Genomic DNA, 15,547 nt, shown 5'->3' on the forward strand with positions numbered 1-15,547 from the left:
TTTTTCCTATTTTTTTCCGAAAAAAGAAGTTTATTTGTAAATTAGTCTTCTCTAAAGGACATAATTGTAATTGTTATAAATGAGTGAGGGAGGGGAAATAGAGGTTAAGGGAAATTGTATTTTTCTCTGGCAAGATAAAGTTTTCAAGTTTTTCGATTACTTTTTTGTTATGAGAGGCAATAACCAGACTTTTGCCTAGGTCTAGCAAAAAAGGATATATAAATTGTCTTAAAGTCTAAAGATTCATCCCGAAAATATTTCTCTATTTGTTTAATTTAATTTTTTCTAGGGACGATTTATCTTAGGAGGGTGGGGTGGTACCCTACACCCCAAAAAATGTATAAACCTTTTGATGACCTATGGGAAGCTAAACTGTAAAGGAGAACCATATAGGTTCAGCGGTTAGCAAGATCCTTCGGTACAGACAGACACACACTCAGATAGAGATCCTGTTACTTTTACATAAGGATACATTTTTCAGGCAAATGTGACTGGACTAACTAATTTTCTCTTTTTATGCTAATAGCTTCGCCCCTCTTTACACCCTATAAAAGCATAAAACCTGAAAATTGTGATCCAATTTAAGTAACTTAGATAGAAAGAAACTAATACAAATCCCAATTTTTGGACGCCTAATTTTCTTCAATACCTATTGCACAATCTTGAACTTTTCATACAAAAGCTCAATAAGGTTTTGACCTTGACTTTTGAATTTCTTTTAAAGGCACTCAAAAAGATGCGTGAAATTGAAAAATAATTAGCAATATTTAAGGGCTTAACATTTTCAAACTTCTCCGATAAATTGTTCCTTTAAAAAAAGTTTAGCATACGTCTTATGGTTTTATGCTATTTTACTACCCTTACTATTCAAGCCGCTAGGGGCAGATTCGATACTAATCATAAATAGTATATTAATGTAAGTTTTACTTCAATCTAGAATTTGATTACGCTTAAGGAAATAATTTGGCAATAGATATATATTATTGATTTGGAAAGGCTTTAAGCTATTTTACTTCACGCACTCCTCAAATCGCATTTTCAATTTTAAAAAGTTCTATATATGAACGGGGTTGGTTTTAGGCTATTTTACTTCACGCACTCTTCAAAACGTTAAAGGTGGATCCAACATTAATTATAAATAGTATATTACTGTAAGTTTGACTTCAATCTAGCATTTGATTACGCTAAAGGAAATAATTTGACAATAGATATATTATTGATTTGGAATGGTTTTAGGCTATTTGACTACACGCACTACCTTTTTTAGAGTAGATAGACCTTTTGTAAATAGACCTTTTTTAAATAGACCTTTTGTAAAATACGCCTTTTGTAGCAACACCCCTCAAAACGCATTTCTAATTTAGAAAAGCTTATCTTATGAGCGTGGAAGGTTTTAGGCTATTTTACTTCACGCACTCTTCAAAACGGTAGAGGTGGATCCCAATAGTATATTTGATTTAATTCTAGCAGTTGATTACTATAAAGGAAATAATTTGGCAATATATATATTATTGATTTAGAGGAATTGTTGGTAATGTCATCATTATTTGACCGATGGATAATTAGAGATGAAAGGTGGAAATATTATTCATGTAAAGATGATTACGCCCATAAGCAGCGCAGTAAAGATAAAAGCTAACAATCTTTAAATGAAACAAGGATGACAACACCAATAAAAGCAAAGCACTGAAATGGTAAGACAAACGGACATTATCACTTGTATTTTGTCAGAACTGAATAAGCAGAATATAAATGTATAAGAGTCGAAGCAAAATTGTAAGAAAGTTTGTTGAAAAACTGCTTGATACAGGATAATGTTTATGGACATACTTACATTTTTAGAGTTGCTTCGCTTTTAATATTGTACTTTGTTGTCCCATGAATCAGTATACGAAAAATTAGATCAATTGGATAATTAGATCACATAAAAATTTGTTGTTAAAAAAGTTTTAAAAATCAACATGTTAGAATTGAAGGAATGATTATAGAGTTGCTACGATTTCTAAATCGTACCTAACTACTACTGGAATCACCATGCAAAGTTTGAAATCGATAGGACAATTCTAACATGCCTAAATTAATGAAAAAAGCTTTCCTTTACAGACGGACGGACGGACGGACCGACCCTAATTATAGAAAAGCTTTGCTTTTAAAAAGAACAACAGAATGTTTTTAGTAAATAAAATTTTTTTTGAAACGTTGGAACGAATGATGTACGAATATAACTTAGTTTCATTTTAATTTTTCTACTGCAGAATGTATTACAAGATCACTAAACATTTTTTTTAAAAATCAATGAAATAAAATAAAAGTAACCATTACTGCCATCTTCCAAATGCATTTATGAAAACCATCAAATATGAAGTAGCTTGTAGAGTCTCAAATGTTCCAATGTTTTGCCGATTAAGGCCAATTGACGTAAATAGGGATAGTTCGGCCAAGCGTTGTAGCATTTGACGATTTCTGTTGGAGACACTATAAGCTGCTTCAATATATATTAATTATTTTTGTCAATATTCACCAATTTAGAAAATGCATTAACTATTGCAGTAATCTGTTGATATAACATTGGTAAATAAGTTTAACTGGTAAAAACAAGAGAAATGCAGTGAACAATGAATCTATATTTATCTCCATGTCATTTATATTGTGACTAAATAAGATAATATATTACCTATCCAATGAATAATTAATCCTTGCATGCTCTCTCTCTCTCTCTCTCTCTCTCTCTCTATCTATCTATCTATCTATATCTCTTTCTCTCTCTCTCTCTCTCTCTCTCTCTCTCTCTCTCTCTCTCTCTCTCTCTCTCTCTCTCTCTCTCTCTCTCTCTCTCTCTCTCTCTCTCTCTCTCTCTCTCTCTCTCTCTCTCTCTCTCTCTCTCTCTCTCTCTCTCTCTCTCTCTCTCTCTCTCTCTCTCTCTCTCTCTCTCTCTCTCTCTCTCTCTATCTATCTATCTATCTATCTATCTATCTATCTCTCTCTCTCTCTTTCTCTCTATTTCTCCATTTTTCTATCTTTTTTCTCTTGTTTTTAATACATTGATTATGACTTCTAACAATAAAATAGTAATAAACCCAAGATTGGTTATAAAAAAAAGAAGTCTGCTATGCTTCTTATTGATAGTACTGTCCTTGTTATTATGAATATGAATAATAATATCTGAGAAATAGTAAAACCCAGATTTACAGAAATATAGGGACTATTAAATTATATATGTAAAAAACAACCAGCTTTATGTATGATCGTGTATAATATTTTGTTAACCTGCTAATGGGTGAAGGTATTCCCCCATCCCCATATTTCTATTATTTATGCCATGCGCATGGCTTTTATGTTATGTTGTTCCGACTCGATTTAAAACAGGAAAACTTTAATACCATTTTTTATATACATAAGAAATTTTATATTAATTATCCTATCCTTCCTTATATTCCTGGGTGATAAGATAAATAACAAGTATGACGAGCCAAATATCTGTCAATAGATCAATTCTTTCACAATTATTCTCCAAGGTGTTTCTTCATTTCACCAAAGATATATCAATACTTAGAGTTAGATAAAACAAGAGAATATTCTCTCAAATTTGAGTTTGAGAAAAAAAAGAGAATAATAGATTAAAATGTATTAAATTTGTCTTATATTTTGAATATAATCTTTATTGTGCATTTTTGTTTTAACGCTACTTATTCATAATTTTCTTGCTTTTTTCTCTCTTTTTCAGAAAAACAAAGTATATATCTACTCTTTATAGTCCTTTATTGACAAAGAAGATTTATTTTTTAGTCTTAATTCTTAATATACAAAAAGGCTGCCTTTTCACTAACCTAGCTACAAAGTACACTTTCTTATTTGGAAATATAAAAAAAAACATAAATGTTTCGACAGTACTTCTTAGAGTATATTTTCCCTTTTTTTGGATGAAATTATCAATTAATCATAGAATATGATCAAGTGTGGATAAATTAATCCTTCTTCCAATTCTTAACTAACAAAATTATGTCATCAACAGCCTGAAAAAAATTACTAGTTTATCATTCTTTGTTATCTCCATCACTGATAAAATAAAATTAGTTTGAAATCTATTATTCATAAATATCATTTATTTCCAATGCCAGGTTTTAGGCTATTTGGGTGGTGAGTACTTCAACCAAACCAAAAAGTGCTTAAAGAAACACAAATAAAAATTTTCTTCAATCTCTCTTTTTGAAAACTAACTCACTCTAGTAATAAAAAGGTTTTACCAAATAGTTTGAAATCTTATTTTTGTAAAAACTTGTCCATGTCTATGTATCTTTATTGGGATGAAAATATCTATTAATCATAGATTATGATCAAGTGTGGATATTGATTATTTCCTATACATATAATATCTCATCAAGGTGCTTGCACTACAGGTTTAGCATGAGCAAAACATAATTTGAATTAATAATCAATAACCCTTTCTTCTGATTAAATTTACCAGCAATCAAACACTTGATCTAACACATAAAAATTAGTGGGAGCGGATTAATTTATTGTTATTTAAACTAAAGTGTTTCTTAATTAAAAGTTAAGGATGTATTTTGTGTAAAATACTCATATTTAAAAAAAAAAATAAAGTTTTCTTATTCCCCATTTGTAAATTTAAATGTTTTCTATTTTCTTTTAGTTTACATAAAATGTGTAATAAAGAGAAAGATAAGGAAGGCTATATCTATTAATATTATGAACCCATTTCACAACAAGGAAAGAGAAAAGTACCACGAAAAAAAAGTTTTAGAGCTAAAGAGGATTAGCTGTAATTACAATATCTAAACCTGAAAATAGTGTAAATGGACGATTTGATACTACAGCGTGTATAGTATGATTTAATAGTATGGTCTTATAACTCTAAGATTGGCTTGATTAAAGTATTGCCGAAATCTAAAATTTTTACATTAACAATTTATTTTCCTTGATATTTATGTCTTTTTCTGTTTGTGAAGCAACTAATTAGTAGACTTCTCAACATGGCGTTCTTTCACATTTGCATGAGGATATGTTTTATCACTAAATATAACATGAACTTTGTGTCAAAACTAAAAACCTATTTCTATCCAACCAATACTCTTATACTTTTTCTCTACACTTAGATATATTCGGAATATCTCATTTACAGGAATGAATTATTCACGGCTTTATTGGAACACAAATCTAATAGATATAGATAAAGCTAATATTATATAAATAAACATAAACTGCTTAAATAATTTCTATACATGAAACTTTAATTATGTATTTATTCTATACGTTGAAATTTAAGTAACATAATATTTTTTAAACAAGGATGACAACATCTATAAAAGCGAAGCTCTGAAACGATATGACAGACGAACTTTAACTTTTGTTGAGTGTCAGAACTGAATATACAAAATATGAAAATATAAGGTTTGACAAAATTATACGTAAATTTGTTGCAAAACTTCTTAAATACAGAATTCTGTTTAAGGACATACTGTCATTTTTAATACTTGATTATAGAGATGCTTCGCTCATAATATTGTACCTTATTGTAATAGGAATCAGTAATCAAAAAATCAGATCAATCGGATGATTTTATCACAAAAAAAATTGTTATTTAAAAAGTAAAAAAAATCAACATGTTTAAAATGGACGTACGGACATTCTGGTAACTGTTATAGAGTTGTTACGCTTTCTAAATCGTACATAACTACTACAGGAATCACCATGCAAAGTTTGATATCGATAGAACAATTCTAACATGCCAAAATTAACGAATAAAAGCTAACTATCTCGGACGGACGGACGGACCGACCCTAATTATAGAAAAGCTTCGCTTTTAAAAATTGAAGTACATCTGCAGGATTGCGAGGGATAAAATTATTGTCAAATCCTTGATAAAAGGTATTTATTCTTTTTCATATTTGGGTATGACATTTTTTTACAGTTTTTGTGTATTGTGTGATTCCTAAATTTCAAGTTATTGCATTAGATTTTTTAGCTGCTGTAGTAATAGATTTATGAGAGGGGAATGGAAAAACTTTATTTTGTTATTCTGCAAGCATTATCAAGACAAAAAAACATAAGCCATGCTCATAATACAATAAAGTTTCTTCTTAATCCTAACTTTGATTTATATCAACAAGATAACAGGGAGAAAGGAATTATTTTCACAAACTTAATCAGATATCGGACTTGTTTGTCAGATTAACTGTAGTAACAGGATGTCTATTTGTCTATCTTTCTTTATATATGTCTATACAAAAGGTCTCAATGGACCAATTGGGCACTCATTTATAAGTGCTGGGACGGAAGGACATACTAGAGTTACAGATTAGCTGTAATTCTATCAAGTTTAATTGATTTAAAAAGTCAAATGAAGGTTCCAATCTAAACACATTTATATGTACACATAAACGCACACACCAATACCAATTCACAAACACACACAAACTTACCAGAGAACTTAATGGATAAGACAATGGATGATAAATTGATATACCCCCCCCCCCCTTTTTTTAGATTAAAATCATGGCTGAAAAAAGTTTAGAAAATGAAGATTTGTACAACCCAATCGAAATTTAATAAGGAAAAAAGCCAACGAAGATAATGATAATAAAAAACTTTGACGACCAGTATAATTTACAGTCCCTGCAAACTAAAACAAACACCTAAATACTTTTTGCTATTTTGTTTATCATAATTGAGGGTGCATATCTATTGATCGTGTATTGTCTTATCCCTTAAAATACCTGACAAAACATCTTCATAGACAAGAAATTCTTAAAAACTAGGATGTAATTTACTTTAGCTTGATCATATGTACAAAACTTTATAATAAATTTATAATTATTTATAATTTTAGTTATACATTATCGAAAGTAAGGCAATTAAAACTATTTAATTTTGAATTAAAATAACGAATTAAAATATTATTGCAAGAGCATGAATCGTTGAGTAGCTTCGATATATTCAAAGCAAACACTGACAAACAGAAAGAGAAAAACAGGCTGAAGGTATAGAAAAACTTACACAGAAAGAAAATTTGTAACATATGAAACTATGACAAACTTCGTTTTTTTAAAAGTATTTCTTTATTCAACCACCTTACCATAGACAGAAATTAATATTCAAATCTTTTGGCTTGGGAAATTTTGTATTAGAAAAAAAATATTTAGCAGTTCTCAACAGTTTATCCTCAAAAACTTTTTTTCCATAGCAATATTAATTGAACAACACTAAATTCCAAGGTAAATGTTTAAGCTCAAAAATAGATACAGATACACTACAAGGCCTTATGTATAGTACACCTTTCCTTCAAACAACCAACAATTTGACAACTCGATCTTTGTTGCGTGCTTAAAATGTGAAACCTAATGATTCTTTCTTAGCATTATCTTATCTTTAATATCGTTGGTGATGATAATGATCATAATTTGTCTTCCATAATCCTATCCCTTTAACCCTTGCTGAAATAGTATTGATACTTGAATACTAATTATAATGCTTACATTTCATTCAAAATTACAAATAGCCCAGCAAAAATAACAAACTTCTATCCAGTATGCCTAAAACTTTCTTAATTTAGATGCATAAGAATCTTAGTTTTAGTTCCATCTAGTCTTTTTTGGGGGGGTTATAGTAAAAAAATCTTTATTTATTGACATTTTAAATAAAAGCTATTTGATTAATGATTGAAATTACAATAACTTTGGCTGTTAATGTACCAATTTGTTTTAAAGAAACTCTTATGAATATTACTCTGTGCCAAGTGTGAGGCAAAATTCTAAACTTTTGGCCCAAACTTTTCAAGACTCAAAATTTAGTTTAACTTTCATAAGATTTTAATATAATATTATTTTACCAGGATCTGGTCTTTTAAATATTTATTATGTTTTTTTTGTATTACATAAAAATATTTTTGTACATATACCCTGTTGGTGTTTGAGTTGCTATTAAATCGACATAAGTTCAAGTTTAAGTTCATAGGAGGCAGGAAGGCAGAGAGAGGACATTAGAATTAAAATAACACTGAACTCAGAAGTTCTAAAACACCTTTTCTCCTTCGTTAACTTAAAAACACAAAATTACCCCTTCTGTAGATTACAATTAAAGGCTAAAACGTTTACACACTCAACTTAATGATCCACCCAATCAAATTCAATAAAAGTCATCAAAAGCCAACTAATAAGAAAACGTACTTTGGGAACCAGAACTATAAAAAGAGCCCAATGTCCCCTCCCTCTGTGACAAACACCCCTTTCCCTAGATGAGAAGTTCCAATAGGCCTGCATGATAATGCCATTTGAAGTCGACACAAAACATTGAGACTGAAAGTCAACACAAAGCCTCCAAGTACAACAGGGAATATTAAGTACTGGTCCCCGAGGCAAACATTACAACTATAAATTATGAACCAAGTTTTGTCTGTAAAGAGATTAAGGATTCAAAACTTTGTTTAGTTTTTACAGACAGTCCTTATACAGAGATTATATTATTATTATTATCTTATGTACTTAGATTTTTAGTATTGCACAGCCATTCTACATATAACTAAGAAACGTCGATAGCTTGTTTGTTTCTGTAATGCTTATATTTCTTTTAATATCTGTAGTATCTCGAATTATTATCTTATAAGTTTGCTACTTTGCTTAATGATATCATTGTTTTTGTTTAGTTAAATGCTTGTTATCGCATTATTAACAATTTATTGATTATGAATTTAAAAGTCTTAAATCTTAAATCTTAATATCATCCAATTTCTACTTAAGAATAGAAGTGTTGATAAATGGTATTTTCTGTGCAATATTCGTTCTTGTTATGTTTACACCAAAGACATCTTTTATGAAGAAAATATGTTTTATTTATGAATGGGCCAAAAAGTAGGCATCTAATTTATTTTATTGATTTTTTTCGTACAAAAACCTATTAATGTTTCTTTTGTTTATGCAATTGGTGATGCATAAAACCTCTTCTTTAGATAAATATTATTGGTTGTACAGTTTGGACAATAATAATTTAGAACAAACCAATAAAAAATCCTTAAATATGTCCAAAGGTTTTGAGTAAACTAATAAGATAAAGTGAACTTTGGTACCAATGTAATTTATATTCCGATGTCTCTTCCCACCCTAAATCTCAGATAATTTGTCCCTATCCTTGATGATGTTGACATTGGTTTGGCCGTCTAGAATTGAGAAAGATTGATTTGTTTGGGCATCAAATACATTATTTCCTATATACCAATCAATATATATTTATTCTAGCCTCTACTTCCCTAGCATCAAAGGGCTAACTAAACTAGAATTAATCATTTAATCCGGGAAAGCTGTTTTTATGGTGTGATGAAAAACTAGTCTTAATAGGTTAACTTCAGACATAAGATAAAAGTCATTTTTAAATGCATTTTTATTGGCGAACCCCAATCTGTCCTAATTTGAAAAAGACGATTCCAGTGACGTCATATACGTTTAGGGAAGGGGGTAAGAAAATCTCTTCCCTTTTCTCCCATCTCTTTTGAAGAGATTTTCTTCTCCCCTTCCCTTTTTCTTTCCCGAAACGTATATGACGTCACTGGAATCGTCTTTCTCAAAATAGGCCAGATTGGGGTTCGTCATTTTTATTATAAACAACTTTTTTATTTTCATTAGCGACGTTTCTCTATAAATATTAGTGTCTAGCTATTTGTCTTTTAATCCGTTTAATGTTAGGGTAAGTCAATTTTCTTTTTCTTTAACATACCCTTCCAATACCCTTATCTTCCCCTTTTCTTTCAAATTTCTCTAATACCTCAATGTTTTAAAAGTTAAGATTATAATGCACTGATAATTAGTTGTAAAGTCGAGGAGTAATTAGTAGTTGAATAATTACTTTCTTAACACTTTTTTATACTTCAACTAATCAATCATTTACTTATGCTGTAATATAAAAAAAGAATTTATGAAAAAGTTTCATGACGAGTTGTTATTTAATCGAAGGAGTTATATTATTATTTCTTTCTGTCTATATTACGATATTAAATGATATTGTAAAATAATTGTAATTTCAATAAATATTTTTTTAATTTTTATTATAGTGACATGAATTGAATATTTAGGACTTAAAAGAAAGGCTTGTACATTATACAATCAAAGGTTAGAGGTTTGGTTACTTAATATACCTGCCACCATCTGGGACCATCCTTTCTTGAGGTAAATGAACACGAGTTAAGATCCCCGTCAAGCGCAAGATCAGGGCTGTAGTTCCACAACACGTCTGACTGGGTAGCAGGCTTCTGCAGAGCTATGTTCTCCTCTAGAATAATATTTTCCAATTTATAAGGGTAACAAACAAATATTATATGGAAAGTTGTCGAGTTCGAGAACGGCCCAGGACTAAATAGAATTTTGTTTACCGTGTTAGACATAAAAAAGGTTACAACAGCAAAGAGTTACAGACAAAAGTAGTGCAATAAATTGGTTCTGTTTCTGTAGTTTGTCATTACATTACGTTTAATTGTGTGAATGTTATTGTTGTTTTTTTTCTGTTTGACAGATATTATTAGGATACTTACTGCAGACAGGTAGTTGACCACTCCATTTTCCAGAATCTGTACACACTCGACGTGATAGGCCTGAAACAAGAACATAAATGTCTATAGGAAGCATAACAACTATAGGGTACTAAGGTTTGATTTTGGTTACATAAAACCTCTGTAGTGAAAAATTGTGCAATCTTTTTAAATTAAAATAACGAGCATTCGGATAGATTTAAGGACCAAGATGATGCTTCATTAAAAATGAGTCATTGGAAATTTCGGGTATAGTCCTTTTCTAAACATTTATTTTGTAATTCAAATAAAAATTTGTTTAGAATTTGACTAAACTGATTGATAACATAAGAGTGGTTGCAAAATTGTACCTTATGTATGATTTTTTTAAAATATCATTTATTTTATTTTGCTTTCTCCTAATTTTTATGGCTTGATTGGTTCAGTAAGCTTTAGAGTTTAGCATTTTAAAAATTGTATTCATACTACTATTAAATTTTCAAGTAGACTATTTTCGTCTATCTACCCTTCTTTTAAAGCGATCAAAGATGTGAAAAATTTTTGTGCAGCCGTAATCGAAGGCATTAGTCATAGATTTTCAGAAAAGTCACTAATTTTTAAAATTCTCGGCCGAGCCGTCTTAAACAAAGCGGCTGCTGAGCCCTGGGTTCAAGTATTCACCCACATGATAACAATACAATTTGAATAACCCTTCATGTTCAAAACATACTTTGTTCTGGCTAGGCTAGGCTCACAGATACAAGGATAGAGCAATAGTCAATACATTATTTTTCTTACTTTTCCCCCTTTAAACAAGCTCTGCCTTTTGTAGTTTACAATTTTTACAGGGAAAGAAATTGATGTTGATAAATTTGAGTGCTTTGTTCTTTTCCTGTCTAAGTAAGATAGATTTCAGATTATTAAAATAAAAGAATAGAAACAGCTTCTTGTTGTTGTGGGTCAGGTTTTAGGATATTTAATAAAGAGAAGTCTATTATGTCCTTATTAAATTTGAAAGTTGTACTCAATCAACGCAATTTGTTTATCTTATTTTTGTTTTTACGCCTCTTAAATCAATACTTTAATTGTAATCAAACACTATTTTAAAGTCAAACTGTCTAAAACTAACAGTATTTTATAGACATGTCATTTTTGAAGTAGGCATGTCAAGGATTAAGATGCTAGTACATATGTACATGTATTCAAAGATTTATAAACACGTTCTTCTATTCGTGGGCTTAAAAACTTATGTTGGTACTTATTTTAAATAATGAGTGGCTTTAATTTACAGAAGGTAAAATTTTGTTTATCATAATTGGGGGGTATACATCAATTTATTGCCCAATGTCTTATACTTTAAGATCCCTGGTGTCTAATAGAAAACCATTTCTATATTATGTAGATCCAAATCATACAATAAACATATGGAGTTATGATTTATTTATAACATGAATGACTATTTTAAACATTTAAAACATTTTGACGTAGACGCCATTTAAAAATAGTAACGCTAAAAGTGTTGGGAATTATTCCTTTTTTGAAAACTATTTTGCCCCTAACATTTTTGTCGGTCAAACTACTTTTAATAATCACATTTTAACTTTAAAAACTTATTGAATATGTCTTGGCTTTTAAATTATGGAAATTTAAATATGAAAATGAAAAATTGTTCAAGGGTTAGTTAGAGTCATAAATTTAAGATTTCAAAAGATTTATTTCTATGTGTGTGTGAATGTATGTGTGTGTGTGTGTGGGGGTGTGTTTGTGTTTGTGGGTGTGTGGGTCTTTCTGTTAGTAGTGTAGCTACCCTTTAACTAAAATATTCCGTCCATCCATAGTTTACAATGTTTCTCTGTCAAAGCATGTGAAATAATCATATCTTCTATAATGCAGAATATAAAATTATGAAAAGTAAATATCTAATCTTACTTAGTAACTCTTTAATGTTTTATTTTTTTCATTAACAATTTTATGATGGTTAATGCTGCGCTACTTATGGATATAACTGCCCAAGTGTTTGTTTGTGTGTGTGTGTGTGTGTGTGTGTGTGTAAGTTTGTGTGTGTAAGGAGTTTAGATAAATATTAAAGTTGAGCGTTCAATGGTTTAAATCCTTGACTTCCTCACTTTTCAAGAGCCATGGAAATATCCCTGCGATAGCTTGGTGGACCCCTCCCCCATTATTTCCAGCAAAATCTTGTCTTCATTTAAATTTATTGAAACTTTCTTGTCTGCTTTTTGATGGTAACTAAACTTGGTAAGAATAACCAGCTACCGATAATGATATCGGCATTATGTGTAAATCCTGAACGTTTTGAAGGCTTACCATGCTTAATGAAAACTTTTTTAACCTCTATCCGAAGGACTTAGCCAAATCTAAATCAGTATGACAAATGTTAGTTTATGCTACGTCCACTAGCAGTTGGAGGGACGTTGGTGAAGAGCCAACATGAATCATAAATAAGGAAAACAGGGATGGGATATAACATAAACAAGAAAATTCTTATCAATAACAAGAACATTATTTACAAGACAAAATACAGTTTACTTCAAAATGAACGTTTTATAAACATTAAAAGTGAAAAAAAAAATTAAACAAAATAATTTGTATTTTAAAGAAAATGCTAAGTGTGACATATTCGTTGGCGAGCACATTTAATTCTAAGCAATCTAATCTGTGTTTTCTAATTTTTTTTTCAAATAAGCAGATGTAGTCAATTTTAAGTATAAAAAAAAACTGATAAATTTCTTTACCTTTAAATAAAAAAATCAACTCTAAACGGAATAATGGAATTTCTTCAGATGATATATCACTCCCAAATAAACAAAATATTAGAATATGACAACGGGTAAATAACCTTTTAAGATGGTTTCCTCGATATTCTAACATGTGATATACACTAACAAAAGCCCTGTGTGGGTTGCCTTACTGTAAAAAAAATACCAGCTTATATTAACCCATTCTAGCCAAACTGGACATTATTGAATATGTAAGAACGTCTTGGGGGCGATCAAAGTATTTGTTTGAGAAAATGACATTAAAGATGATTCAAAAAGATCTGAGGAAAATAATTTTTTTATATTTGGGGTGGTTCCAGCCCCCATTGACGTCCTTGTAGATGGGTATAATACCGTTGGGTTGTTCACCTTTCAAGATGAATGGAGAGGAACAAGAATACTCGACTTCGTCCCCAGGATAGAATAGTTTCACTCCAGGCTGGTATGTCCCGTTCCGTGGCTTCCCAGGGTAACCACAGCCTTTACCTAAATTAAAATTAATAATATCTATTTATTTTTGTAATAGTAATACTATTTTTTTGTATAAAATTACATAAGTTGGTCTTTATTGTATGAGAAAAGTATGATGTAAAATCATTCATTGTATGATAAATATATCCAAGCATCAAATAATTGTAATATGAAATTTGTTAACATATTTTATTAAAACTAAATCACCAATATCAAATCAAGTATCTAAAATTCGAGATTTAATATGCAATGTCCGTAAGGTTATTTAGTTTAGGTGTAAAACCTTCTTTGCTGTGCGACTCTTGAACATAATTGTCCTATATTTAAAATGAACTTACCATTAACAGGTTCTTGATTGTAGCCAATAATCATGGAAGCCAGGATTACGTAGACCAACATCTTCTCAACCCACTACTGCCTACAGTCACAGTATCTTTAGACACAGTCAAATAACCTACTTTTTTTTATGGGGGAAGTGTTTAAAAAAGATCATAAATGATTCATAGTATCCAAGTTGGGTGGAAGTGCCTAACTCTTTTTGTGGTGGTCAGTATTACACCCCCATCCCCCCGAACCCTTTAAAATACCTTAAACAAGATTTTGGGTGTTTTGTGTCATGGATCAAAGCATTTCATTTTACAAATCAGTTATTTTTTTACATTTTTAACCCAAAAAAAATTCGGGGGGTAATTACAATGTCAAACTTGCACCCGGGATAAAACTTAAATTTGAGATTTAATAGGTTGGACGTCATAACTTTTTTTTGTACTGGTTATTCTTTGTTATTTATCTATATAAATTACTGTGTTTGGTGCTTTAAAGATACCGTGTATACCTTAGCTTAGGTGATGACAGAGAATAACAACATATAGATCAACATTTTATACAAATTATTTTACATCATCTGAAATAGTAATGGAGTCTTTTTGTGTGCAGAATTTAGGTAAAAACGTTGATGTATCTGCAGCAGGGAAAAAGGGATAGGACATTTAATAGTTATTTTCGAATCGTATTATAGACAACTTTCCGTGGAATTTAAAATGAAAGATTATAATATTAAAACCAGTTTTGTAAGCCCCGAAGATCCGAAGGCCTGGGCTAACAATAATGTTATTAGTTTTATAATTTTTATTATAAAATTCATGGAAAATTGTATGTAATTCGATGCTATACATGATCTTTTAGTATGGCTGAGAACCGGTTCTAATCCACTGGATATTAATCGGTATCGAAGCCATACCGAAAAAATTATTCAATATTTTCCTTAATTACTATTAACTACTGAGATCATAATCTTAGACATAAAAGTCGGAGGACAGATTTTTTATCATCCATTAGCCTGAACCTACATATATCCCTGATGTATCTACATCAAGAAAATATATCCTGTCACACTTTGCGCTGGATTAGAAAAATAAAACTGAAATCATTGTGTTTACTGGCATTTATCCCTTAAATTTTGTAGACATATTTATATAGATCCATGTTGACTATGTGTTTGAGAATATTTACTATTATAGTAATGAATACAGCAATAATGAACATGTCTGTCCGCTTGTAAGCCAATGTGCAAAAGGGCAAGAAGCCAGTTGCTTGAACATATAATTCAGGGGTAGAATAAGTAAGTATGTAAGCAAAATATTTTTCCATTTTCAACTATGACATTGATTTTTCTGTTTCTTTTGTTTTTCAATTCAAGTTAAGACATTCTTTATCTAGTATTAAACAAAGACAATTTTGCCCATGATAAGTCCAGAATAAATAGTTGAAATTAAACTGTTATAAAGAT

The 15,547-nt window shown here is 30.1% G+C and overlaps 2 protein-coding genes across 3 annotated transcripts in view; one reads left to right on the forward strand and one right to left on the reverse strand.

Annotated features, from left to right (window-relative positions):
- LOC145322435 (uncharacterized) overlaps window positions 1-14,664 on the reverse strand; it is a 47,620-nt gene extending 32,956 nt beyond the window's left edge. The window contains exons 1-5 of one of the 2 annotated variants that reach the window (XM_080164425.1): window positions 14,594-14,664; window positions 14,097-14,176; window positions 13,657-13,773; window positions 10,535-10,594; window positions 10,142-10,275 (exon numbers count right to left, since the gene is read on the reverse strand). In XM_080164425.1, coding sequence (XP_080020551.1) covers window positions 10,142-10,275; window positions 10,535-10,594; window positions 13,657-13,773; window positions 14,097-14,157 — 372 coding nt within the window. In that variant the 5' untranslated portion in view covers window positions 14,158-14,176; window positions 14,594-14,664. Of the gene's footprint in view, window positions 1-10,141; window positions 10,276-10,534; window positions 10,595-13,641; window positions 13,774-14,096; window positions 14,177-14,593 lie in introns of both variants that reach the window. The other variant, XM_080164424.1, reaches the window with a different exon arrangement.
- The window catches only part of LOC145322438 (uncharacterized), a 442,211-nt gene that overhangs the window by 96,656 nt on the left and 330,008 nt on the right, over window positions 1-15,547 (forward strand). The gene's annotated exons all lie outside the window — the stretch shown is intronic.

This window comes from Acartia tonsa, chromosome 6 (genome assembly GCF_053477335.1).
Source record: "Acartia tonsa isolate MP-2025a chromosome 6, ASM5347733v1, whole genome shotgun sequence".
NCBI classification, from domain to species: Eukaryota; Metazoa; Arthropoda; class Copepoda; order Calanoida; family Acartiidae; genus Acartia; species Acartia tonsa.